This window comes from Silurus meridionalis, chromosome 24 (assembly GCF_014805685.1).
Source record: "Silurus meridionalis isolate SWU-2019-XX chromosome 24, ASM1480568v1, whole genome shotgun sequence".
Classification (NCBI taxonomy): domain Eukaryota; kingdom Metazoa; phylum Chordata; class Actinopteri; order Siluriformes; family Siluridae; genus Silurus; species Silurus meridionalis.
The window spans coordinates 9,007,693-9,033,184 of NC_060907.1; the positions used below are offsets into that span (position 1 = coordinate 9,007,693).

The window sequence follows — 25,492 nt, forward strand, 5'->3', positions numbered from 1 at the left end:
TGTTCGGAACATTTGTGTTTTATCCCCAGTCATGTGAAGATTAAAGTATTAGCACCCACGACTATTTGGGTGCAGAAGCTAGTTATATTTGATTTTTCCCCTTTTTTTTTTGCCCTTTTTTTTGGGACTTCCATTGGCCTCAGTTATGGAGACACACATCCCTAATTGCTTCCCAACTATTAGCACACTTACAGTTGTGTTCAAAATTATTCAACCCCCAATGCTGTAAATGGTTTTAGGGAATTTAGTGTACATTTGTAATTGTATTCAGAATGAAATCCTACATGGACTTCTTAAAGAACCATATGCAACTAAAATGACATCAATTAGTTTTGTAATACAGTAGTAAATGTTTCTTTTGTGAATTCTTCATTGACATAATTATTCAACCCCTTAAAGACTACCACTCTGAAGAACAGAGGTTCAATGAAGTGTTTTCAATCAGGTATTGAAAACACCTGTGGATATCAGGGAGCAGCAATAAAGCCTAATAAGCACCAATTAGGCAGCTTTAAAATGACTGTGATACTCAGCTCCTTCTAGACATTTACTGGTGTGGTTACAAACATGGTGAGGTCAAGAGAATGGTCCAGGAAGACAAGAGAACAGGTGATTACTCTTCACAGGAAGGGCAATGGCTATAAGAAGATTGCAAAGATGTTAAACATACCAAGAGACACCATAGGAAGCATCATTCGCAAATTCAAGGCAAAGGGCACTGTTGAAACGCTACCTGGTCGTGGCAGAAAGAAGATGCTGACTTCGACTGCTGTGCGCTACCTGAAGCGTAGAGTGGAGAAAAGTCCCCGTGTGACTGCTGAGGAACTGAGAAAAGATTTGTCAGATGTGGGTACTGAAGTTTCTGCTCAGACAATACAGCGCACCCTGCGTAATGAAGGCCTCCATGCCAGAACTCCCAGGCGCACCCCCTTGCTGTCCCCAAAGAATAAGAAGAGTCGACTGCAGTATGCCAAAAGTCATGTGGACAAACCACAGAAGTTTTGGGATAGTGTTCTGTGGACTGATGAAACAAAATTAGAACTGTTTGGGCCCATGGATCAACGCTATGTTTGGAGGAGGAAGAACAAGGCCTATGAAGAAAAGAACACCTTGCCTACTGTGAAGCATGGCGGGGGGTCAATCATGCTTTGGGGCTGTTTTGCTTCTGCAGGTACTGGGAAGCTTCAGCGTGTGCAAGGTACCATGAATTCTCTTCAGTACCAGGAGATATTGGATGACAATGTGATGCAGTCCGTCACAAACCTGAGGCTTGGAAGACGTTGGACCTTTCAACAGGACAATGATCCCAAGCATACCTCCAAGTCCACTAGAGCATGGTTGCAGATTAAAGGCTGGAACATTTTGAAGTGGCCATCGCAGTCACCAGACTTAAATCCGATTGAGAACCTCTGGTGGGACTTAAAGAAAGCAGTTGCAGTGCGCAAGCCTAAGAATGTGACTGAACTGGAGGCTTTTGCCCATGATGAATAGGCGAAGATACCCGTAGATCGCTGCAAGACACTTGTGTCAAGCTATGCTTCACGTTTAAAAGCTGTTATTACTGTAAAAGGATGTTGTACTAAATACTAAGATTGAATGTCACTTGGGGGTTGAATAAAACTGATAATGATGTGAGCTCAGAAAAGACATTTGTGGTTATTTCATTATAAATGTTATGTTATATTTGTCTGACCTACACGTGCCTCTTTGATTTAATTGTAAGCAGGATGACTGAATGATCATAATTAATGTCAAACCGACCAAAACAATCAATTTCAGTGGGGGTTGAATAATTTTGAACACAACTGTACTTTTGTAGTTGTGCACATGAATATTTTATTTCAGTTAAACTATGCATTCCCATACAAGCAATACTTTTTCACACTCGCACAAAAAAAGACATGGTTGTTCACTTGTTTGAATGACTGGCCCTTTTTGGGTTCACTCACTGTTTAAAATAAGCATTTTATATATATATATTACACTGTAAGGACGACAGGAGCATCGTGTACCATAAAATGACATGATATACCTGGTTTTATTTCAAAATCATATGTAAACATTTTTTTATACACCCTCTTTCACAGACTCTGTTGGAAACCACTACTAATCTTCTGAATTCGGATCTGCACTGGTCTCTGGCTCACCTGCGGAAGGCCGTCAGTAGGGGACTCCACCCTCGACAGGACTACTGCAACATCTGTCTGCAGCAGTACAAAAGGAGGCAAGAAAGTGAGGAGGAGATCATCATCTTTAGGTACAAACATACCTCATATACAGAATAATTTTTTGCAACATTCAGGTGCATATTTTAGAAACTATTAATATGTCAATGAGCTCCATAGACACTCATCAGTAAATACCCATTTCTTCCAAGTAGAAGTTTTAACTAACATATACCTATCAGGCATATCATTATGACCACCTGCCTAATATTGTGTTGGTCCCACTTTTGCTGGCAAAACAGTTCTAAGCCCATCGAGCATCAACACACCTAACTTCAGCAGTTTGAGCTACAGGAGTTCGTCTGTTAAATCTTCTCACGTGCATCAATAAGTCTTGGCCTTCCTGACCCTGTTGCCGGTTCCCCACTGTTTCTTCCTTGGAGCACTTTTGATAGACCACTGCAGACCAGGACATCCCACAAGAGCTGCAGTTTTGGAGATACTCTGACCCAGTCGTCTAGCCGTCACAATTTGTCGAACTCGCTCAAATCCTTACACTCTCCCAATTTTTCTGCTTTTAACACATTATTTTTGAGGACAAAATGTTCACTTGCTGCTTAATATATCCCATAATATATCCACTAACAGCTGCCATGATAAAGAGATAATCAGTGTTATTCACTTCACTGGTCATAATGTCATAGTTTTATGCCTGATTGGAGTATAATCCCAAAAAAATAGATTTATTTCTATATAATTTTGGCTGATAATCATATTTTATAAAGGGTTTGACAAATCATTACTGTATGCACTTACTTCCGATTCATAATTTAGTTTGAAATGTTACAATTAACAAGCATATTTGTATAATTTTATTCAGGGTCCCCTGGTGGTCTAGTGGTTGGGATGTGGCGCTCTCACCGCTGCAGCCCGGGTTCGATCCCCGGTCAGGGATTCAACCCCAGCCACTCTTAGTGCCGGTCCCAATCCCAGATAAATGGGGAGGGTTGTGTTAGGAAGGGCATCCAGCGTAAAAACATGCCAAATTAAACATGTGGATGATCCTGTGGCGACCCCTAATGAGAGAAGCTGAAACAAAGTTTATTTGTATAATTTTATTCAGACAGAAATGCATATTTTTTTACATTGTTTCGGGATAAGAAAATATGGTTTAGAATATTTTAGGGGTATTTAGCTAACTTTTTGTGCAACCTTTTTTGGTTCCCATATTTATATATAAAATACTAAATGTATACATATACAGTAATGCCATGTGCTGTTGAATTTATACTGCATTGTGCACAAGTATTATATATTGTGCATAGGTGTAAAGAGTCCCTGAAAATCATACATGAGTAAAAGTATAAATACCTTAATGCAAAACTTTCTCCATTACATGTCACTAATTCCAATATGACTTGAGTAAAAGTTTGAGTATCTGATTTAAACAGTACTTGTGTATTTGGCTCATATTGAATGTAGGTTTAAAGATGCACTAATCCTCAACACCAAGTCACATGTTAGTAACAAAAAACAAAAAAACAGTTTTTATTTCCAAAAATACAAATCAAATTGTACACCTCAACACTGCATTAACCAAATTCTACACAATATTTCAGAATGAAATCAAACAAATTGGTCAAAAAAAAAAAGTAGTAAAGCAATCTTTAAAATAAGTAATCTTTAGTTATAAATAAAATTACAATATCATGTTAATTCAATGGACAAATGGAAGCAAATCATTTTAGATGAAGTAAAACCTAATATTTAGAGCTGACTGACTGATTGCGAATTGTAATAAGTCAAGTCAAGTCAAGTCAATAAAACAACGTTTCCACAGAACCCTGGTGCTACATTTAACAACATAAAGTTACATAACAGAAAACTCAGAGCTAAGAACTAGTAATTCCCAATTGAAATTTAGAGGTGTAAAAAGTACATATATTGATACATCATAAATGTAATTGAGTAGAGAGTTAAAGTGGCTTATATATTTGAGTAGGCAAAAAATTACTAATGTACAATTCCGAAATTACATTTACTCAAATGCTTTTATGAATAGTCTTTGTTGTTCAAATATATGCAAAAAGTAGCAACCAAAGAAGTAAAATTTGTATTTTTATGTACTTCTGTGTCTCTGTCCAGCTGTGGTCACCTGTATCACTGCCAGTGCCTGCAGCGGAAAGAGCAAGGGGTCGTTGGTAAAGATCCCGGGCCTGCAGGAGACCGGGTTCAGTCGTGGAGCTGTTATAAGTGCACATCCAGCCAGGGAGCTCGTCCTGGAGACCGCCTGCTCGCCAACGGAAGTCGAACCCGATCCACTTCTCTGGCTCAGGTCTGATCTATAATTCATCCCAAATATTACAGTTTTAGTTGTGTGTGTTTCTCTGGGGGCTTTGGAGATTCCTGAGGCTCCTGTTAAACTGTCTATTATTCAACATAGATTTTTTTTCTTCATGGTCAGGGTTACTTTCTTTTATTCAGATACACAGTTTAATTCACACCCACTGATATTCCCCTATTTGTTATTCATATATGTGCTAATGTAGGTCACTTTAACTTGTTAAGGTGTTGTCAGTGATTTATGAGGTTCCCAGAAGCCACTGTTCATCAGGCATGATGAATGAAGCGAATTCATAAAGCATTGATATGCTCGGCTGTGTTGAGGCGTGCGCCCGTAGTCCAGTGTAGGTTATTTTTTGGTTTGTGCTAAGCTTTGGTGTACTGTATGCAAACTTTATGGTTCAATCAGGGTCACTATAACAGTAGGTTAGCACATCTCAAAAATGTAAATATATATAGACAGGCTGTGGATGTTGCTCATTTTAGCAGACTTTGAAACTCTATTTCTGGTCAAAACAATGCCTCATGCTCTGCTACAAAGCCAAATGTGTTTGAATTATTTATTGATATGGTTTAATCTGTATGATGACTACTGAGAGCATGAAGCAGTGTGTTCATGCCAGCAAGCTTTCACCAGCATATTTTAGATGCTATGTATCTGTGTGTTGGTTGTATTGTTCCCTTTTTGACACGCTACACGTTGCCATGAATGTGTGTGCACTATTACTGCACACTTCAACATTTAACTGTAATAAATGAACATTCAGTGCATCCCAGATGAGGATGGATTCCCTTGAGTCGGTTCCTCTCAAGGTTTCTTCCTTATGCCGCCTCAGGGTTTTTTTCTTGCCACTGGTTTGCTCATTTAGGGGTTAAACATAAAATTATAAGGAACAACCTTATATGCACTAAATTGTACATTCTTTAATAAGATTTTATTAACCTATTTATCTGTGTAAAGCTGTTTTGAGATGTCCAATGTTAAAAGAGCTATACAAATAAAAATGAATTCAATTGATAGGAAAAATAGTTTAGCTGAGATATATCTTGGTCAGAATATGTCTGGTTTAAAGAGTTAGTCTGATTGATTGGGAAGATTGGGAAGTGGTAACCAGTGGTGGACGAAGTACACAAAGCATCTACTTGGGTAAAAGTAGAGATATAGTAGGTTAATTATTACTCCAGTAAAAGTGCTCCTGTAAAATTTCACTTGAGTAAAAATACAAAAGTATTTGCCTTCAAATGAAGTATCCAAATTACTATGATTTATTACGGCTATAATGTTCCTATTATCATTTTTGTCACAAGAATCTTTTCTTAATCAACTCAGTTTATGTGAAAAGACTCTGTTCCTCTCAGCACAACAATCTATTATTAGAAAGATATTAATGATACACAATGATTGATATCTAATAAAATTATCAGTGGAACAAAACCTTTTTCTTAATGACTTAGAAAAAAAAAAAGCACAACAAATACTACTAGTGGTGGTGACGCAGTGTTGAAGATGTTGGACTTTGGATTGTGAGGTCACAAGGTCGAATCCCAGCGCCACCTACTGGCACTGCTGGGCCCTTGAGCAAGGCCCTGAACCTTCAACTGCTCAGTTGTATAATTGAAATTATTGTAAGGTAGATTATTGTCTACCAAATGCTTTAAATGATTGAGTTTTGCATTACATTTCCTCAAATATTTGTCCAGTTGTAGTTTTTCCCCCATTAAAAAAAAAAAGTAATTATTTTAGGATAAACACTTAATCTTTTAATCCTGTATATCTCTTGTATGCTTGTTATTTTTGTCTCTAAAATGTTAGATCTCTTCCAGCTGTTCATGTCCCGCTCAATACAGACCGGAAACAGTGTCTACTAATAGCCAATTCCCACCTACGGATTTTATTGCTAATTCACGTGAATTAGAAATATGCAAATGATATGCAAATCAAACATTTCAGCACCTTTAGAAGGTTTGCAAAGACAGCATGTGGATTTGGTGGACATCTTTAGGTTTAATACTTAAAAATCCAAACAAGAAAGCATATATGAATGTAATCGATCTGTAGTTGTTGTAAGCACGATGGTTGGTCACTTCACTGTGAAAACCATGCTGATGGACTCCAGCACTTTTGACACGACCTCCTGTTTTCTTATCTAGTGATGATAAAGTGTTTGATGTTTCAGGAGGTCGGACCACCCCACCCCCCTGGGCCATTCATTGAACCTGTCCATCCTAATCCGGTTTCTTTTCAACACTGCCCTCTTTGTTTTTTTTTTTTTGGTTTTTTTTTTTGCCTTGTTCTGTCAGTGCAGCTGTGTGTCAGAGCACTCACCTGTCATCCCTTGTTATATTTCAGACCAAAGTGACATCCGTCCATCGGGGATCCGCCACCAACGCTCATCAAATTAAGGTAAGGCCTGCGATTATGGTGCGATCGTAACGATCAGATTATAATCCAAAATGGGATTGTGTGCGGACTATTATTATTGTGTAAATCTGGGGCATTTTAGAATACTGTAATGTTTTAGAGGAAATATTTCATCTTTAGTGAAGCTAAATTGCCTAATGGTAAGTAAGATCACTATTTCAATATGAAGTTCACAACTCCAAGGTTGATGGATTTTCTTTGAGGCAAAAAATGCTTTTAAACACAAATCCGTGCATTTAAGCATAAAAAAAAAAAAACGGATAGAAAATGCGGACTGAAAACACTGTTTTGCTCACTAGCTGTTGTCTGAGCCAGATACCACTCCAGGAGTCTCATCCCAATACGTGCCCGGGAGTATCAGTCACACAAGACACCGTCTATGAAAGTTTACTGGCAGAGAGAATGCATACAGTACACAGACCTCCGTGACTACTATGAGATTTACATATCAGTACATGATAAAACATTGTTGAGGGTCATTCCGCTTTTGGGACACACGTAAGCATCTATCATAAAGACCTGACCGTTGCAGCTTGACTATACACAATATATGATTGCAGATAATTAAATTATAAATGTAATAATAATAATTATATTATAAGACTGGGTCTTATCATTTTTCACCCTAAAAGGCTTTTTTTCGGGGGATCTCTTTTTTTTTTATTATTATTTTTTTTTTATTTGATTTACAATTATGACGATTTATAGACACAACCTGATACAACCTGTACTCTGATTGGTCATCTGTCTACCTCTCGTACCCACTTGGGTATTTACAAATACTTACAGAAATTATCATTTATATTAACGGTATTATATTAATATTATATTACTATTATTATTGTTATGATTGTATTAATAATGTATCATTGAATACATCATTGTGTGTTGCAACAGACATAGATAGATAGATAGATAGATAGATAGATAGATAGATAGATAGATAGATAGATAAAAAGATGATTATATATACAGATGGTCCCCGAGTTGATGGTTCGAACTACGTTTTTTCAATCTTACGATGACGATAGTGATACGACAAAATTGTAAAAAATATTTAAGATTTCGTCCCACAGGCAGCAGCGTAGGATGTAGGATACGTTGGACGTGCAGCTGGAAAGGGACGTATCTCTCGCCCTGTGAGATGCCCCACTCTCGCTAGCGGTCGACAGAGTAAAGTTACCTCAGTGTTTTTGTGTTCAAACAGCAATTTTTGTGATAAAAGCATGTCTCCCATGCAAGTACGTCTCCTGCTGGTAGTGTAAAAAAGAAGAGGAAAGCCATATATATATATATATATATATATATATATATATATATATATATATATATATATATATATAATAAATCAACATGAAGCAGGAAAGGCTGTCAGTCATAGCACCATCTTCGACTTACCATATTCTTGACTTACGAAGGAGTCGTCGTAACGTATCTCCATCGTAAGTAGGGGACTACCTGTATAGATATATGTGTGTGTGTAAATATATGTACAGCAAATAAATAAAAGGCTGTAGCAGGGAAAAATGTGCAGACACTGTTGCGAGAGTCCAACAAGTAAATAGTTATGTCTGTGTGTGTGCAGACTTTGTTAAATAAATACAAGTAAATATTATTAGTAAGTTAAAACTATTAATATTAAAAGTCTTTATTAGTTTATTGTCAGTATAGTAGTGTATGTATAGTGCTAGTATCTGATGGTAAACTGTGTAAGACTGGTTTAAGATAATAAAAGGAATTCCATCATTATTTATCAACAGATTTAAAAATAGCACTATTTTTCACCTATTTAGTGATGCCCCCATGTCAGGATTTACATAGCCAAATAAGAATCGTCAATTCTTGCCCATAAACTATTGATAGTCGAATCATGTGTGTGTTTGACAACTTTTATTTCCTGTCACACAGATTCATCTTTCTAATAAAGTGACCAAACTGCCTATGAAGTAATAGACGAAACTGCCTTTGCCTTCTTTTTAATGTTGAAATAAAAATTAATGTGGATAAACATCCGTGAAACGATTCCTCATACATTTTAAAGCCTGAACATCACACAAAGATACAAAAGAAAATGTGTCAAAACATTTTGGATCAATAAACCTAAAAACAAAAAAAACACATAAATAAGTGCAGAAAGGCCACACTGCAAACGGAATTTACATTTCACGTGTCAGCAAATCGTATAAAATCGGCTAAATTGCCTGCGCGAGTACAGCGCAACAGCTATGCAGCGAAAAATATTTTTAAAAATGCACTTGCGCAATTAAATTAGCGCAGAATATACCTTTACACAATCTCCCAGAAATTGTACAGTATTTAAATCCCTGCTGCCAAAATGCTTCTGTGTAATGGGCTGTATATTAACTTAGTAGTTAATACAAAAATGTAATCAATAAAACTGGTGACATTGATCATCCCCAACCAAAATGGTATGATCCTTGGTCTGTATCACCTCTGTGAAGATTCGACTGCGAGATTGTCTGGCAGAATCAGGCTCCTCCTAACGGTGCATTATTGAAAAGAATTCTGTACAAAACTGGGCACTGTCTCAATGAAGACTAATACAGTCATCTACAAAAAAAATGCAGAACAGCATAGGGGGAAGGAGAAAACAGAACAAGATTTTCTTACACTGAGAGCAGAACATTTCTAGCGCAGGTTTGGAGAAAGGATGCTGCGGGCAGTGCTCCTGCTCGCTTGCTCGCTGTAAAGAGAGAGAGACTCTGACTTGTTTTGTAGACGCAGCCATGTGTGAAACAGAGTCGGCCTCTCATCTGCACTCCCATCTATGAAACATTAGCTTGGTTATGATGGCTTTAACCTGACGCCTCTCACTCGCTCACTCGCTCACTCACTTGCTCTTTTCTTTCGTCTCTGACTGCTGATGCATAGTGGGTTTTTTCTTTCTTTTTTCATTTTATTTCTTTCTCTGAAGATTTCCAGGCAGCACCGGTGGCAGGAAGCGCCTCCTTTCTCACCGCTGGGCATTCAGCATTTCCCTCACCAGATTCATCACTTGTCTGTCTTGTGAGGCCACATTCTCATTTCAAGTGACCGAGGGTTGCCAAAATATGTAGCGTGACCCCTTTGACTTCGCCTCTTCCTTTTCTATACTCGTCCTTTTATCCTGGCTTTACCTTGGAGTCTCTTTTTTCTGTCTTTTCCGTCCTCCCCCTTGTGACATTCCCATCTGTCGTCACCCAAGCGACGATGATTAACCGCCGTAATTAGGCTGCGTTTTTCCAACGCTTGCGTCAAGTCTCTGAAAGCTAATCATAGCACTGACAATGCAGCAGGAGCGACAGAGAAATTTGTTCGTTTACTCCGACGCCCACGGCTTCCCAGATTACAGCCGCCCTACCACACGGTGAGCGCTGGCTCAGCACCAGCTGAATGTGCGATTTGTTCGATTATCTCACAAATCGGTCATGACGCCGTCCACACGCTTCCACCGACCTTCAGCAGAAAGCAGCCGTCTCTCCTTACACACGCTACAATCTGTTTTATGTTTTATACGATCATTATTAACATTATTAATCAGGGTTTCCGTCGGGTCTTGAAATGTCTAAAAGGTACAAATTGAAATTTTAGGCTTTAAAAAGTTTTACATTTGCTGTTTTAGGTCTTAAGTCATTTTAAACGGGTCTTAATTTTCCGATGTCCATGTAACGCGAATTTATTAGTTTGTTAGTTTCCGTGATGTTGTACATCTTTCTTGCACTAGTCCAAAAAGAATTTGCTGTATTACTACTACAATTGAAACCAACATGCAACAGACAATCAGCTTTCTGTTATTGGAGTGGAATTTTTGTCAAATTGTTTAAAAGACGTTAAAACAAGTGCAAGTTCATCGATACTCACTTGAAAAAAATTATTTAGGGCTTCGTCAAGGCCAGTTGCTAACAACGTATTTGTGTGTGTGTTTTTGATGTCGTGATATAGGTCCTAAATTTCTTTCTTAATGATCTTAAAAAGTTTTCAATTTAACTTTGTAAAATCTGCAAAAACCCTGTTAGTAGGGGTTTGACGTTCTTACGCATCGCTATACTTTAAATTAACAATTAATTGAAACCTATTTTTTTCACTCTACACTGTTTATTACTTGTTAACTCTTTTAAAAATAACCTTCATTTTATAATTTATCTTCTGTAAACAAAAATCAGTCGAATGTTACACATATGATAGCAATCCGCAAAATGGCCAGACCCTTGGCCACTGGACCTGATTGAGAGCAGCTAATATATGCCATCGGAAAGATGTCAAACGAGGTAGTATCTAAAGTATCTTGAGACTAGCTCTGTTTAGAAGAAAGTACTTTATTTATCTAAGTTTTTACACGATCACCTTTAAAATAGTGCCCTTGCACATCAATAGAGCGCTCCCACTGTTCCTGACACTTCTGGAATATGTCCTGGAAGTCTTCATTTCGATGCTTGTCAAGCACCTTCTGCTACTCGTGCCGGATCTCTGCAGTGGTGTCAAAACAGTGACCTTTAGGCTGGATCTTCATCTTCAGGAAGAGAGCAAAAATCCGCCAAATCTGTCGAGTAGAGTGGGTGGGCAAATGAGATGTTGTTGTTTTCAGCGAGAAACTTGAGGATGCACACGGGGTCAAAATAGCACCAGTACACACTTATTTATGAAGGTCGGTGCTCCCGGTGACTGTGCGTGCAGCCTTGTGCTGCCATCTGTTGGCGTGTTACAAAACTAGAGTTTTTGCTACTTCCCTGATTCAGTAGCAGAAAGCTTTTCCAGGGCATCTGACATTTGTCTGTAGTTTATTACATGATCTGTGCCTGCTAACGCCTGTTAAATGTATCTTGCAGGAGGTGCAAATTGATTTTTTTGCTTAGCACTGCAAAGTGACTGCAAGTTTAGCAACAGAGATAAATGTTTAAGGAATGTAGACTACCATGTCAGAGCAAGTACACGCACAGTAAAGAGGACATTAATACGCTCTTTAATTCCTGGGTGAGTTCAAAATTAAATAACCAAATAAGTAAATTAGGTGTGAAATTAAACTAATCTGTGTTGCCAGATTGTTTGTGCTGATTAAATATGTAGATTGAATATGTATTTTTTTTATGTAATGAAGACATTTATTCACCAAAATAATTTAGTCAAATGACAAAAATTACTTTTTCTGATAAATCACGTGCGCAAAGTGCTCCGATTTTTTTTTATTTATTTATTTTTTTACTAACAGACTGGTGCGAATCAATAATACAGTGTCAAAGACTTTCCACAATACTGGGTTAAGGTGTAGAGGTTGGGGCATGTGGGTTAGTGGGGCAGGGTTCTCGATTTATACAAGTAAGACCTCTGTGAATAATGTCTTTTGCAAAGTAGGGTAAAGAATATACAACTACAATTTAAAAATAAATTGGGATGCTGTGTAAAATGTATATAAAATCAGAATGCATTGATTTGCAAATCTTATAAACCCATATTTTTTCTTAGAACAGTAACAGCTGGAGGAACGTTTTGCAGCTAAGTAGGTTAACAGGCAACCGGTCAGAAACATAACTGGGTATTATAAGAATTTCTTGAAGAGGCAGAGTCTCAGAAGTAAAAAAACAGGCAGAGGTTCACCAATCTGTAAGAAAACTCTAGAAATTGTGGAACAATTTCAGAATCAAATTGTGAAAAGTTTGAATCTAGTATTATTTCCAGTACATTCTGAGAAACTGCAGAAATGTATGTGTGCAAGAGAGAAGGGCAAAAATCAATAATATATGCCTGTGATCTTCAGACTCTCAGGTTCTACTGCATTAAAAACAGATATGACTCTGTAATGAAAATCACTGCATGGGCTCACTAACACCCCCCAGAACTCATTGTCTGTAAACACAGTTCACTGTGTCATTCACAAATGCAGGATAAATCTCCATCATGCAAAGTAGAAGCCATATGTAAAGATGACCCAGAAACAAAGCCATCTTCTCTGGGCAAGAGCTCATTTAAACTATAATGAGGCAAAGTGGGAGATTGTTCTGTGTTCAGATGAATCAACATTTTAAAATTATTTTTAAAACCAATACTGACTCATCCTCCAGACTAAAGAGGAGAGGGATCATCCGGCTTATCTGCACTCAGTTTAAAGCCTGCATCTCTGGTGACATGGGGTGCGTTAGTGCCTATGGGCAGCTTGCACATCTGGAAAGGCTCCATCAATGCTGAACGATATATACAGGTTTTAGGGCTACATATGCTCCCATCAGGAAAATGAAAAAGAAAAGGCCTTGCTGATTTCAGCAGGGCAGTGCCATTTCACATACTGTCTTCCCAGACTTTTCACCAATTGACAACATTTGGCACATAATGAAATGAAAAATACAACATAAAAGACCCAGGAATGTTGAGCATCAAACACAAAAGGAACATCATTACTTTCTCAAATCTCCAGTAACTGGTCTTCATGATGCAGTTCCCAGATGTGTTCAGACTGTTTTTAAACATGGATGCTACACAGTGGTAAACATCGCCCTGTCACAACTTTTGTTTAGATGTGTTCCAGCCATTTAATTCAGAATTACTTATTTTTTCTTTAACATGGTATCTTACCCTAGTTTAAACATTTGATATTATTCAATGGTCTAATGTAAATTTACATGTTACAGAGCATCCCAACATTTTTGGAATTGAGATTGTAATATTTTGTTTTTGAGAGCCAGGATTAGTTTATAAATATGCTCCCAGAAGTGAAAATTCAACTATGCATATTGTGTGTTATGTGCGTGAGGCAAAACCTTTTTAAATCCTAGTATTAAGTATCATTTTGTCTTCAGCTGAACAAATGGGCTTCCACAGATTTACTTGGAGAGACGCTACAGTGTATTTTGCACCCTTGAGTAAACCGCTCCAAATTTCGAATTCTTTGAGACGTTTTATCTTGCTTAAATGGGGGGAAAAAAATCCTCTTTAGATCCTGTTAGTCAATCAGCTCACTATTTTGTACACTGTTTGTTCAGGTTTAAGTTAAGTTACAAAAGCAGGTTTTTAGCAGTGTGGGGTGTGTAAACGTTTGCACAATTCCTAAGAAATTATACCATTCTCTCCCCAGGTCTGGGAAGAAATTACATTTTTTAAAATTGCACTTTTAATTATGGATTTAATTAATTAGCTTGATGCATTAGTCCCATTTTTTGCAATTAAGCTTTTGTTTGTAAGTGCCACAGGCTTGAGACCTTCAAGTAAAGTGGTCTTCTTTCTGAAAGAGCACATTTTCATTTCAAAGGAGCCCTGATGGGGGGCGGATTTATTTCCCTGATTATAATCAGTGACTCATCACAGCGACTTCCCATCAGGCATTTTGCCACTCTCAGTGGTGTCATGAGCACCACGCTCTACAACCCCATTACCAGAAAGGCCTTTCTTTCCTGAAGCTTCTTCACACACACAGGTGTTACACTTGGTCGGGGGTTCAGAGTGATGGCTCACCGCTGCGGTCAAGCTGTTGTGAGTTTCCCCTTTAATTAATATTTTAACTCTTGTGCTACTGCTAACGAGGCTGCATGTGGATACACCAGGGAGGTGTTGTAAATGTCAGCACAAGGCTACTGTATTTGTCTTAAAGTGACAGCCTTTAAACGTTGCACAGTTCAGTGGGAAATTAAAAGGCATACAACAATTCGAGGAACATGTGGGTAGTCTGTTTTGCTGAGTGGAATGTTTTTGTTTCATTCGCTGTTTAATTTAGTCTGGTTTCTCATTGCTCTTAATAAATGAAATAAAAAAGGAAAACACATTGGCCAAAGGTGAATATAGAGCCCAATCATCTTCCTAACAATCTTTCACTCATTGCTCAGACAAAAACTGCAATCAGAAGGTACACCTCAGAACATGAAGCAGATGTTCAATCAGTTAGTAGTTAATAACTAGTTTTGTGCATGATGTATGGTGTTCACACTTATTTTTATTTGTTTCAGTGCAGAGCTATCAACCTTGTTGCATTATGTATTAATTGCTAAAATTGTAATTTGAGATACTCAAAGCCAATCAATATGTCAAATTAGATTGACTGACTGCTGCAGAGATGTTTGGAATTCTTCACTATTAGCTGTGGGGGTGTAAGAAAATATCGATACTCGTACTTCTTACAAGATTCATGGCAGTCGTTTCATTTTGAGTTCATATCCTGACTGCAAAATTGATAGCAGTTTTTTAAACTCTGAACTTTAACAGTGGCAGGAAGTACTAGCAGAAGGGCACGGCACAAATGTTAGCAATAATATCCACCTGTTTCCAGGGGCGCAGTTGTAAAAACAATTATGGGTATAACTTCCGCTGGAGTATGTTTTGTTTGTGTCCTTTCACCGATTAAAAAACATTTGGCACATCATGAAATGAAAAATACAACAATGAAGACCCAGGACTGTTGAGCATTAGACACAACAGCCTTTCTCTCCCAAAACTTCAGTAACTGGTCTTTCATGGTGCAGTTCCCATATGTATGCAGACTTTTGTTAAACGTCTATTTAGCGCCGACGGCAGTATGTTTTGTTCATGTGCGGTTAGTTTTTCAGCTGGGAATATGATTAAATTGCATTAAAAAACTTTGTGGCTGTGCTTTCATGGCAGCATGTGCATATTAATAATATAATACAATCATCAACATCAATCCCACTTCATATTAGGTGTCTGTAATGACTATGTACATATGTTTAAAAAAAAATTAATTAAAAAAATGACCATGTTAGGTACAATGATGCTAATTGTGTTTGTGTATTGGATTACACTTAATGGCACTGTGGAGTGATACGGGTAAGGGCTGGCACAGGTTTCATGGTATGGGTAGGTTTAAGGGGTTTGGGTAAACAATGTCATTTTAGATGTAATTAATGCAAATGCAGGTCCCACTGTGTTCTGGTTAAATAAAACTTTCTTTCGGCTTCTCCCATTAGGGGTCGCCACAGCGGATCATCCGTAAACATGATCCGCATGTTCGATTTGGCACGTTTTTACGCAGGATGCCCTTCCTAACGCAACCCTCCCCATTTATCCGGGCTTGGGACCGGCACTAGTGCACTGGCTTGTGCAACCCTAATGGCTGGGGTTGGTTCCCTGACCGGGGATCGAACACGGGCCGCCACGGTGAGAGCGCCGCATCCTAACCACTAGACCACTAGACCATCATATCCTTTTCCTAAAATAAGAAATATCCCAATATATCGGCATGCTTACAGTATCGCAATGTATCGCAAAATATCGTATCACAGCCCCTGTACTGTGATACATTTACATTTACATTTGCATTTGTGGCATTTAGCAGACGCCCTTATCCAGAGCGTATGCAAGAATACAAACTCAATATAATACGTATCGTATCGCCAGATCCTTGCCGATACAAAGCCTTAATTATCTGTTTTACTGCAAGCCCTGCCCATTTCACCATCCCATATTAGGAGATCTTTAATTTCTCATCTAATCCCTCAACTACTCCTGATTCTTTGGTTTGAAAGATGCTTATGGATTTTGTCCAATACATTTTGGCCAAAAAGAGCTTTTTATGGGAAAAAAACAATCTTAACTAGGTCTACAAATCTAACATTTTTTAGAAGAAATGATTCAAAAATGCTTCCTTTTCCTGAATTGAGAAATCTGTGTGGACTGTATTGAAACTGTTTTAAACCCCACCATGGCTGCACATTATTCCTCATCAGGGTATGCAAACTATGGTTTCAGAAAGTCCCCGAATTCTTTTTGTTCAGGATCTAAATGGATAAATAAAAGCTCGCTGGTGCGTGCGACGTCTCTCCGGCTTTTAGATCATCGCTGATTGTTAGATCTTTGAATGACGGATCTATTTAAGGGGCACAGAGGTTGCGTTAGCGCAGTGTTCTATGTTTATTAAGGAAACGTGGCTTATGTTTGGCATGGATGTATTCTCACTCCATGCCAAAAGTTACTGTAATTAAGGGCCAGCTGGGGCTGTAAATCTTATTCAAGTGCTAATCCGAACAGATGTTGACAGGAACGGGGCGGCACAGAGCTCAGCATCCATCCGCGTTCTGGTGCGTCTGTTTTCCTGAAACCTGAATGAGGAAAAAATATGCAAAAACTTGTTCCATCAGCAGATGATATAATGATATACAGGTAGTCCATGCTTTATGTTGAAATGTTCTGATTTGCTCACCGTAATTCGGAAATATCGTAAGTTGAGACAGGCCTAGCCTACTACAGTAGTGTCATTTATTAATAATTGAAGAATTTACTGCACATAATTTTGCAATTTACACTACCGTAGTGCATAAACACCTGACTTTCCCAGCCATATGTGGTTCTTTCCTCAACTGTGATCGCAAAGCTGAAGGCCCACAATTCTACAGTGTGTCTTTTGGATGCGGTAGCATTATAATCTTCCCTTCACTTGAACTAGAAGGCCGAAACCTGTTCCAGCATGACGATGCCCCTGTGCACAAAGCAAACTCCATAAAGATCTGCTTTGCATGGGTTGGAGTGAAAGATCTCCTGTTATAGAGCTCTGACCTCAAACCCTATTGGACACCTTTGGGATGAATGTAAACGCTGACTGCGCACCTCCTACATCAGTTCATGACTTTTGCCTAATGCCCTTGTGTTTAAATTAACACAAATCTCCGCAAGCACACTCCAAAATATAGTGGAACATCTTCCCAGAAGAGTGGAGGGAATTATAAGTACAAAATCGGGACTAAATGTGGAATGCGATGCTCAAAAAGAACAAACAATACTGATGACCAGGTGTCTGCAAACTTTCGGCAATATATGTATTTGGCAGCATGCATGACCAGAAAATGGAGAGAGACAAAAGCTAATATTGGGCTTTAAAACACCAAAAACACAGAAAAATACAACATGTACATCCTGGCAGCATTCCAACGTATCGTACTGCATATACGCTGCGACGTTTAGCCGCCACACAAAATGTAAAATTACAATCGTAATTCCAACAATCGTTATTCGGGGACTACCTGTATTGTTTTTTGAAAACCATTTCACTTGAAGAAAGCTGGCAGTCAGTAAGAATGTAATAGGCCTAAAGAAGTAAATGAGTTGAGGGATGAATAACAGGTTTAAGAGACTTGCTCTTCGGAAGCCCGCAGTGATGTAAAATCGATGCCAAGTGCTGGCCACCGGCTCTCGCCTCTCCCAACCTAAACGACTAAAGCGTGACGGAGTTGATTTCTTTTTGCGCTTGGAGGAGACGGGAAAATAATTGCATTTATTTGCCTCCAAACTCTAGAGGCATTCAATCACACTTCTGCTCCCGAGTTCAGACAGACACACACACAGACACACACAAACACTACTCTTATGCAGTAAACAGTTCCTGAAAACACACACTTTTTTTTTTTAGCTCTCAAACACACTCAGGAGAAAATGGCTAATATTCCTGGGTATTGTGGGAAAAAGAACAGTTTTACAAGGAGACATATCAAATGGAGTCTTCAGTTAGCTTTACTGTTTTACACAGATCTCATTTTTGTGACATTTTCATTTTTACTTACTCCTGAGAGAGATTATATTACGCTGTTTCTTTTTTAATGGCAGCACATCTCACTGTGCAAAACCACACCTGTAGTTCTGAGTAGCATCAGTAGATATTTACAGAAATGACTCTGCTTGAGTCAGACTTTGTTAGCTTGTTTGGTATTCACAGGAAATGCAGAATGAACCCAGTAAAGCGTAACAGACATTCCCAGATCAAATAGCTGGAGTATAATATCTTCTGATATGCTGTGGTTCATGGAGAAAGGTTTCAGCTGATAATGTGTAGCCATTAAAGGATAAAGATTGCATGGTCGTATAGCGGAATATTGAGGCCATTTGAAAGAGCTGTGTAGAGCCTGTGGTGCAAACACTGTTCACTTGGGAGTGTATATTCCTGTCATAAAAGTGCTGCTAAATGAACTCAAGTGTGACATTACCACCAGGAAAGCACCCCAATCAGAATCTTTTGGACAGGAATTACTCAGGAAGTTACCTCAACAACTTTCATCATGCGTTTTGTGCACACATCCATATTATCTTATGCAAAACTAACCATCAGCGTCAGCAAACCTGTTTTACCGATACCGATAGCTAGGTTCGATCGTACTTGCCGAATACTGTTTGATCAACCTATTAGTTTTTTTTTAATGGGTAAATTTGATTTTAAAACTAAAATAATATTACATGAAAAAGTACTGAACTTTATAAGAAAAAGAAAAACAGTACTGAATCATGAAAATGTGCAAAATGAAATAAATATGCTTATATTAATTATATTAATAAAAATAGAGGAAAATAAAAGACATGCATTCAAACTGAAAAAAAAAACCTATCACTCCAAAAAATAAAAGCAGTTACATTCAAGATAAAAAAGGCAATTCAAATAAACAGCACAGTCAGTGATTTACCTCTAGAGGCCTCTCTCATACTGTATAACGAAACCCGGAAAAACTATCGATGTGCATTTTTGCCGATAACCAATAGTTCCAGCAAACAACTTTTAATGCTGATTCATCAGCAAAACTGATTCATCGGTCGACCTATCGATAGAAGCTATTAATATTACAGAGAAACGCATTATAACAGATCGCTGCATCACATACAGGTATCTCATACAGCGAGAAAGAATGCCATTACTAAAGAAACAAATACAAACACAAATCAACAAGTCTTCTTTTATTGCACCAGCAACTGCACCACCCACATACATCATCTCTGGCAGAAGCATCAATATTAACCTCAAATAATGACCCCGGGTTTTTCCTGAACCTCAAATCAAAGGAAGTGAAAATGCAGATGTTATTGTACGCTTGCTGATCTGATTGGTTAAAGCAGGAGCTTCAAGCAACATGCATTTTACAAGCACTGTTGATTCTAAAGGCCTCACAGGAGATTTTGACCCTGGTAACATGTGATGTGATGGATGAAATCTGATTGGATAGAAACACAGAGCTGTGGATGTAGTGTTATGAGTAAAGAGCAATAAGTGTAAAGTGGAGAAGAATCTAATGTTGAGAAATATTTCTCAAAAATCTAATGAGGAAATCACAGATTTTGACCGGAGACGGTTCACAATAACAGCTCTATTTTTATTGTTTATTGATTTTTCAAAATGATTTTTGTAGAAAAAAGTTTCAGCATTTAGCAGATTGTCCTCCAACATTTATTCTGCACAATAGAATGCTACTATTGGAAAACAGATCTCGGTCAACACCTGCCTTTTTCCAGAACACATTTCATTATTGAGCAAATCTGCAAACCAGATATGCATCTAACTCTCTTATTGGCCACACTCTGCATTTTGCCATGTCTTTGCTTTCCATATTGTCTTTCTCTGTACCTGCTACGGAACTTAGTGAGGCAAAAAGTCACGTTTGAGTCCTATTGAAGGAAATGAGCTTAAAGTGGTGAATTTTCTACCGACAGTGAAAAACTGGCTTTATGCTTTTTAAGTGCAATTTGGTGACTGAAGATGTGGTTCTCCGGTATTGTTTTTCTGCATTGTCTTTGTGCCAGACACAAATTTCCACACTTTTCCAAGTCTTGAGAAAGCAATTACACAGTTAACTCGCAGTTCACATGAAAATCTTACAGTCAAAGTCCACTGAAACGAAATGATTTTGTTTCACCATCACACATGGTTGTAAGTTTTTTTTTTTCTGTGGGAAGCAACCACTCTACAGATGTGGTACATAGTGATGAGGAGGTCGTTGTGATGTGTAGTGGTTATCTAAATCGGCCAATAGATTCGGGAGGTTTGATCGGCAGACTTTAGAAAGGCCGATTAGATGAGGCCAAACTTGCGAGACACATTTTTCACGTGCTGCCAAAATGACTTCACCGGTCTGGCAATTCTACAAGGTGTCTGAAAAAGAAAATACATTAGCGTGTGTACCAAGAAAATATCACACTGTTGGAAGCACCCAAAACATTTCAACACCTCCAACCTTATTAGACATTTGAAGGTTTGTCACATAAAGGAATATGAGCAGTTTTTCATATCAGCAAGATTTTCATGCTAAGAAAGTGGAACAACTCTGTAACTCAAGCGCTACATACTCAGCTATTAGTAACAGAGATGCTTCAAAGAGCGCAACCTTACTGCAAGAACAGTTAGAAGTGTAAAGAAATATCAGACAAAATAATTTCATTCATTGGCCTCAATCATCAGCCACTGTTTAGTATGGAAGACAAAGGGTTTCGGCGACTCGTGTCCTACTTGGGTTGACGTTACTCCCCGCCAGGGCGTAACCAAGCAAAGTCTGCTATGTTTTAAGTTGATATGTTACACATGTTGCATGCTAATATTCAGAATCCGATTCAGAATCACAATACTTTATTTATCCCATAGGGAATTTGTCTTGTTGCTGTTGCTCACAGTAAAACATCAAAGTAAAAATAAAGATTTTTGTAGACTTTCTCAATATTATAAAAATGAAACATATTTCATACATTATATATATTTTTGAGTAGTCAATGTGCAGTTTGTTCAGCAGTACAGATTTTTCTGTCCTCTGAAAATAACTCAACATACAGCCGTTATTATCAAAATAACTTTTAACAAAAGTGAGTACACCCTAAGTGAACATGTCAAAACTGTGTCCAAAGTGTCAATATTTTGTTGAGCACCATTGTTATCTATCACTACTTTAATCCTCCTGGGCATGGAGTTCACCAGAGCTGCACAGGTTGTTGCTGGGATCCTCTTCACTCCTCCCCAATGACATCACTGAGCTTCTGGATGTTAGACACATGGTGCTTCTCCACCTTCAGTTTGAGGATCCCCATAGGTGCTCAAAGGGTTCAGGTCTGGAGAAATACTTGACCACTCCATCACCTTCAGCTTTTTTTAGCAAGGCAGCTGTCATCTTGGCGGTGTGTTTGAGGTTGTTATTATGTTGGAAAACCTCAAACACATCATGTTCTACTTCAAAATGTCACAGTACTTGTTGGAATCCATCTTTCCCTCAACAAACCCAAGCTCCGCAGTACCAGCACCACTTATGCAGCCCCAGACATGATGCTACCACCACCATGCTTGGCTGTAGGAAAGACACAATTTTCTTTGTACTCCTCACCAGGGCGTCGCCACACATGCTGGACATCATCTGAGCCAAACAAGTTTATTTTATTCTTATCAGACCACAGGACATGGTTCCAGTAATTCATGCTCATGGACCAGCTGGCTTCAGCAAACCGTTTGCAGGATTTTTTGTCATGAGGTGCATGTTGAGCATCCAGTGTTCAGTATAGGAAAATTGTACTCAAAGCACCACATTTCTAATCTAATACAAGATAAACAAATTTGTATGGTTCTGTCAAGCAGACAAAAATATGAACATGATGAAAAGGACATGTGACTTTGCACGGTTACATGACGTACAGCTGTTATCACTTGGGGTGTACTCACTTTTGTTGTGAGTTATTTTGACAATGATGGCTGTATGTTGAGTTATTTTCAGAGGACAATAAACTACTCTACTACTTAAAAATATATATTATATTTTTATTATTTATATATATATATATATATATATATATATATATATATATATATATATATATATATATATATATATATATAGTGGAAAAGATGACAGAAAAGTCAGACTACAAAAGTAACTAATTACTGTTATTGCAGTGAGATTATTGCATTGCATATAATTGCCCAAGATATTAACAATATATAAGTGTGGCATGAAAATCTATAAATATAACTCTATATTATCTATATCGTTTAACATCTATCTCATGGACCAGCCCTTTAACACTCAGAGGAAGTTTTATAGTTTATAGTTTTATAGTTATAGAAATGATCTCCTATGGGGCACTAGAGATCATTTCTGCCTGCGGCCATCAAACTGTATATAAATAAATATAAATAAGTCCAGAGTTGTCAAATCATAGTACTTTCTATTCTGTTCGTTTTACTACTTAATACACATTGTTGTAAATATATGAATAAGTAATGTAATAGTAATTACATATAGCAATATTAATTAGTAATAGTAATTACATATGGTAAATGGTAATAATCAATAAATCGCCCTCCTGATGGAACAGTATCATTTCCCATGAGACAAGCTTCTTTTCTGGCTATAAGGGATCAAGTGGTGATCTTTTCAGGTCTTTTCTTCAATGTGGTCTTGAGCTCCTCCTTAATTGAGAGCTGCTAGAGGAAGCGCTGACTGACTGCATTCGCTTTTAGAAAGAATAACACAGTAAATTGTGGCCCCATAGCTGCTCTTATACTATATACAGTAAAACGGTAAACCAGAACAAACCCTGTCTTTTCTTTCTCTTCTCTTCAGCATTGTTTAAATGCCAAAGCCGTCAGTTGGTCATCACACGCTCGTTTCGCTGACGTGCTGTCAAGCCGGAAAACGGAAAATGTCCAATTAACTCCACTGTTCTGACTAACTTTTTTGCAGCGTTTATCCTTATTGTTCTTTACACAAAATCCCAGTTGCACAATTTTGGTGTGGAGCTCCTTTTTTTTGGGCTTTAAACAATACAACGAAATAATGTAATACCATGTTTTGATTTGTATTTACACCCTAGTTGGGCCTGCTGTCAAAAAAAAAAATATACAGTGTTATTGATAAAGTCTATTTCTATTAATTTTTCTGACTTTATATTCAGTATATATTTGTACTACGTAGGGTATAATTAGAATGTGCTGAAAAGAGCCCCATTTGAGATTCAATAACTGCCCATGGAAAATCATTAACTACTTAAATGTAATTTCACTTTCGGAATATTAAATCAGTTGGAAAGGAAAGGAAGTGCTGGCAGTCATTATTAATGCATTACTCTGCCCTGCTGCAGGAGCTGCCTGAAGTGACTTTAGACACCCAGCAGACGCAGGCATGGGACCAGCTGCGCTGCATGTACAGAGGACCCTCCAGAGTAAGACGCATCACACCCACACATGATCCCGCTCTCGCTCTGCCTCTCAGTGCTCTTTCACTACATATAATCCCTTCTTTATCTCCAGCAGAATGATGTTTGTTTCTCTACACCATGTGTGCTGTCTGTATGGGTTGATATGATGCCTTTCTTTTTGTTGTCACGTCTTATCAGTCTCAATGCACCAAATGAGGATATAAACCTCTGCCCCTCTCTCTCTCTCTCTCTCTCTCTCTCTCTCTCTCTCTCTCTCTCGCTCGCTCTCTCTCTCTCTCTCTCTCTCTCTCTCCTCTGAGTGCATTGCATAACACACTAAATATACTTCTTCACTCCATCAAAGCAGTAATAGATCACACATAGGCATACAGAGACGTTCCTGTCCGTCCTCCTCTTTTTTATGTCTTTCTCACTGTTCCCCATTTCGAATAGTCATGTTTGTATACAGTATATAAGCTTTATAGGCAAAAATTTGTGGACACTTGACCATAAGATTCATATGTGCTTTCTAAACCCCCAGTTTTAAATTTATTTAGTTCCCATTTACTGTTACCTTCACTTTTCTGAGAAGATGTTTAGATTTTGGAGTGTGCTTGTGGAGATTTGTGTTCTTTCAGCCACAAGGGTGTTAGTAAAGTCAGGTACTGATGTAGGGTGAGGAGATCTGGGGTGCAGTCAGCGTTCCGATGCGTCCCAAAGGCGTTCAATAGGGATCGGATCAGAGCTCTATAGCAGGAGATCTTCCACTCCAAGCCATGTCAAGCAGATCTTCATAGAGTTTGCTTTGTGCTCGGTAGCATTGTCATGCTGCATTTGGGTCTCCTGGTTCAAGTGAAGGGAAAATGTAATGCCACTGCATCCAAAGACATTTTATTCACTTGTGCGCCTCCAACTTTGTGGTAACAGTTTGAGAAAGAAGAACCTGATTTGATCTAATCTTCTGTGTTCACTCCTGGTCCCTCTGAAATTCTAGTTTTGGGGTTTATTGTTATAGTTCTACTAGTTTAGTGTTGTTGCTCCGGTGTTACAAAATTAGTGTTATATGTTGCGTGTTCTTAATAATTCTTTGGTGTGATTTTATTTTTATTTGTTCAGAATTGAACTTAAAACCGTTTTTTTTTTTTTTTTTTATGGCTTTACTGTTACAAGTCTAGCACTGTGGGTTAGTGTTACGGACGCAGTGTCACGAGGGGCTAAGATACTATAATTCAATTCCGTTTTATTTTATTTGTATAGCACTTTTAACAATGAACATTTTCCCAAAAGCAGTTTTACAGAATTTATAAGATTGTGATTAGAGGTTGACTGGTAGTGGATTTTACAGATAGCTAGGTTGGATCCTGTTTGCCCATAACTGATTAATTGATGGGTACTTTTAAAAATGGATATTGAATAAAAAAAAACAAATCTAATACCACATGTAAAATAGTACTGAACTTTATTTACAAAAATTAAAAAGAAAAACAGTCCTGGCTCATGAAAATGTGCTAATGAAAACAAATCTGAAAATATTTATTGATAAATATTATTATATAATAAATAAATAATTTAAAAAATACAATGAATACATAGCGATTTATGTGCACCGTGCTCTCTCCGTGCAACGTGCAGTCTCGCGTGCCTCCAGCCCTCGTGAAAAAAGCAGACCTGAAGCCGGAAAAACTATCGATTATAGATTTTTGCC

The 25,492-nt window shown here is 38.0% G+C and overlaps 1 protein-coding gene across 1 annotated transcript in view; it reads left to right on the forward strand.

Annotated features, from left to right (window-relative positions):
* Window positions 1-25,492, forward strand: part of vps8 (VPS8 subunit of CORVET complex) — a 118,805-nt gene that overhangs the window by 85,389 nt on the left and 7,924 nt on the right. The window contains 4 exon segments of the mRNA XM_046837249.1: window positions 2,088-2,257; window positions 4,311-4,500; window positions 6,859-6,912; window positions 23,731-23,811. Coding sequence (XP_046693205.1) covers window positions 2,088-2,257; window positions 4,311-4,500; window positions 6,859-6,912; window positions 23,731-23,811 — 495 coding nt within the window.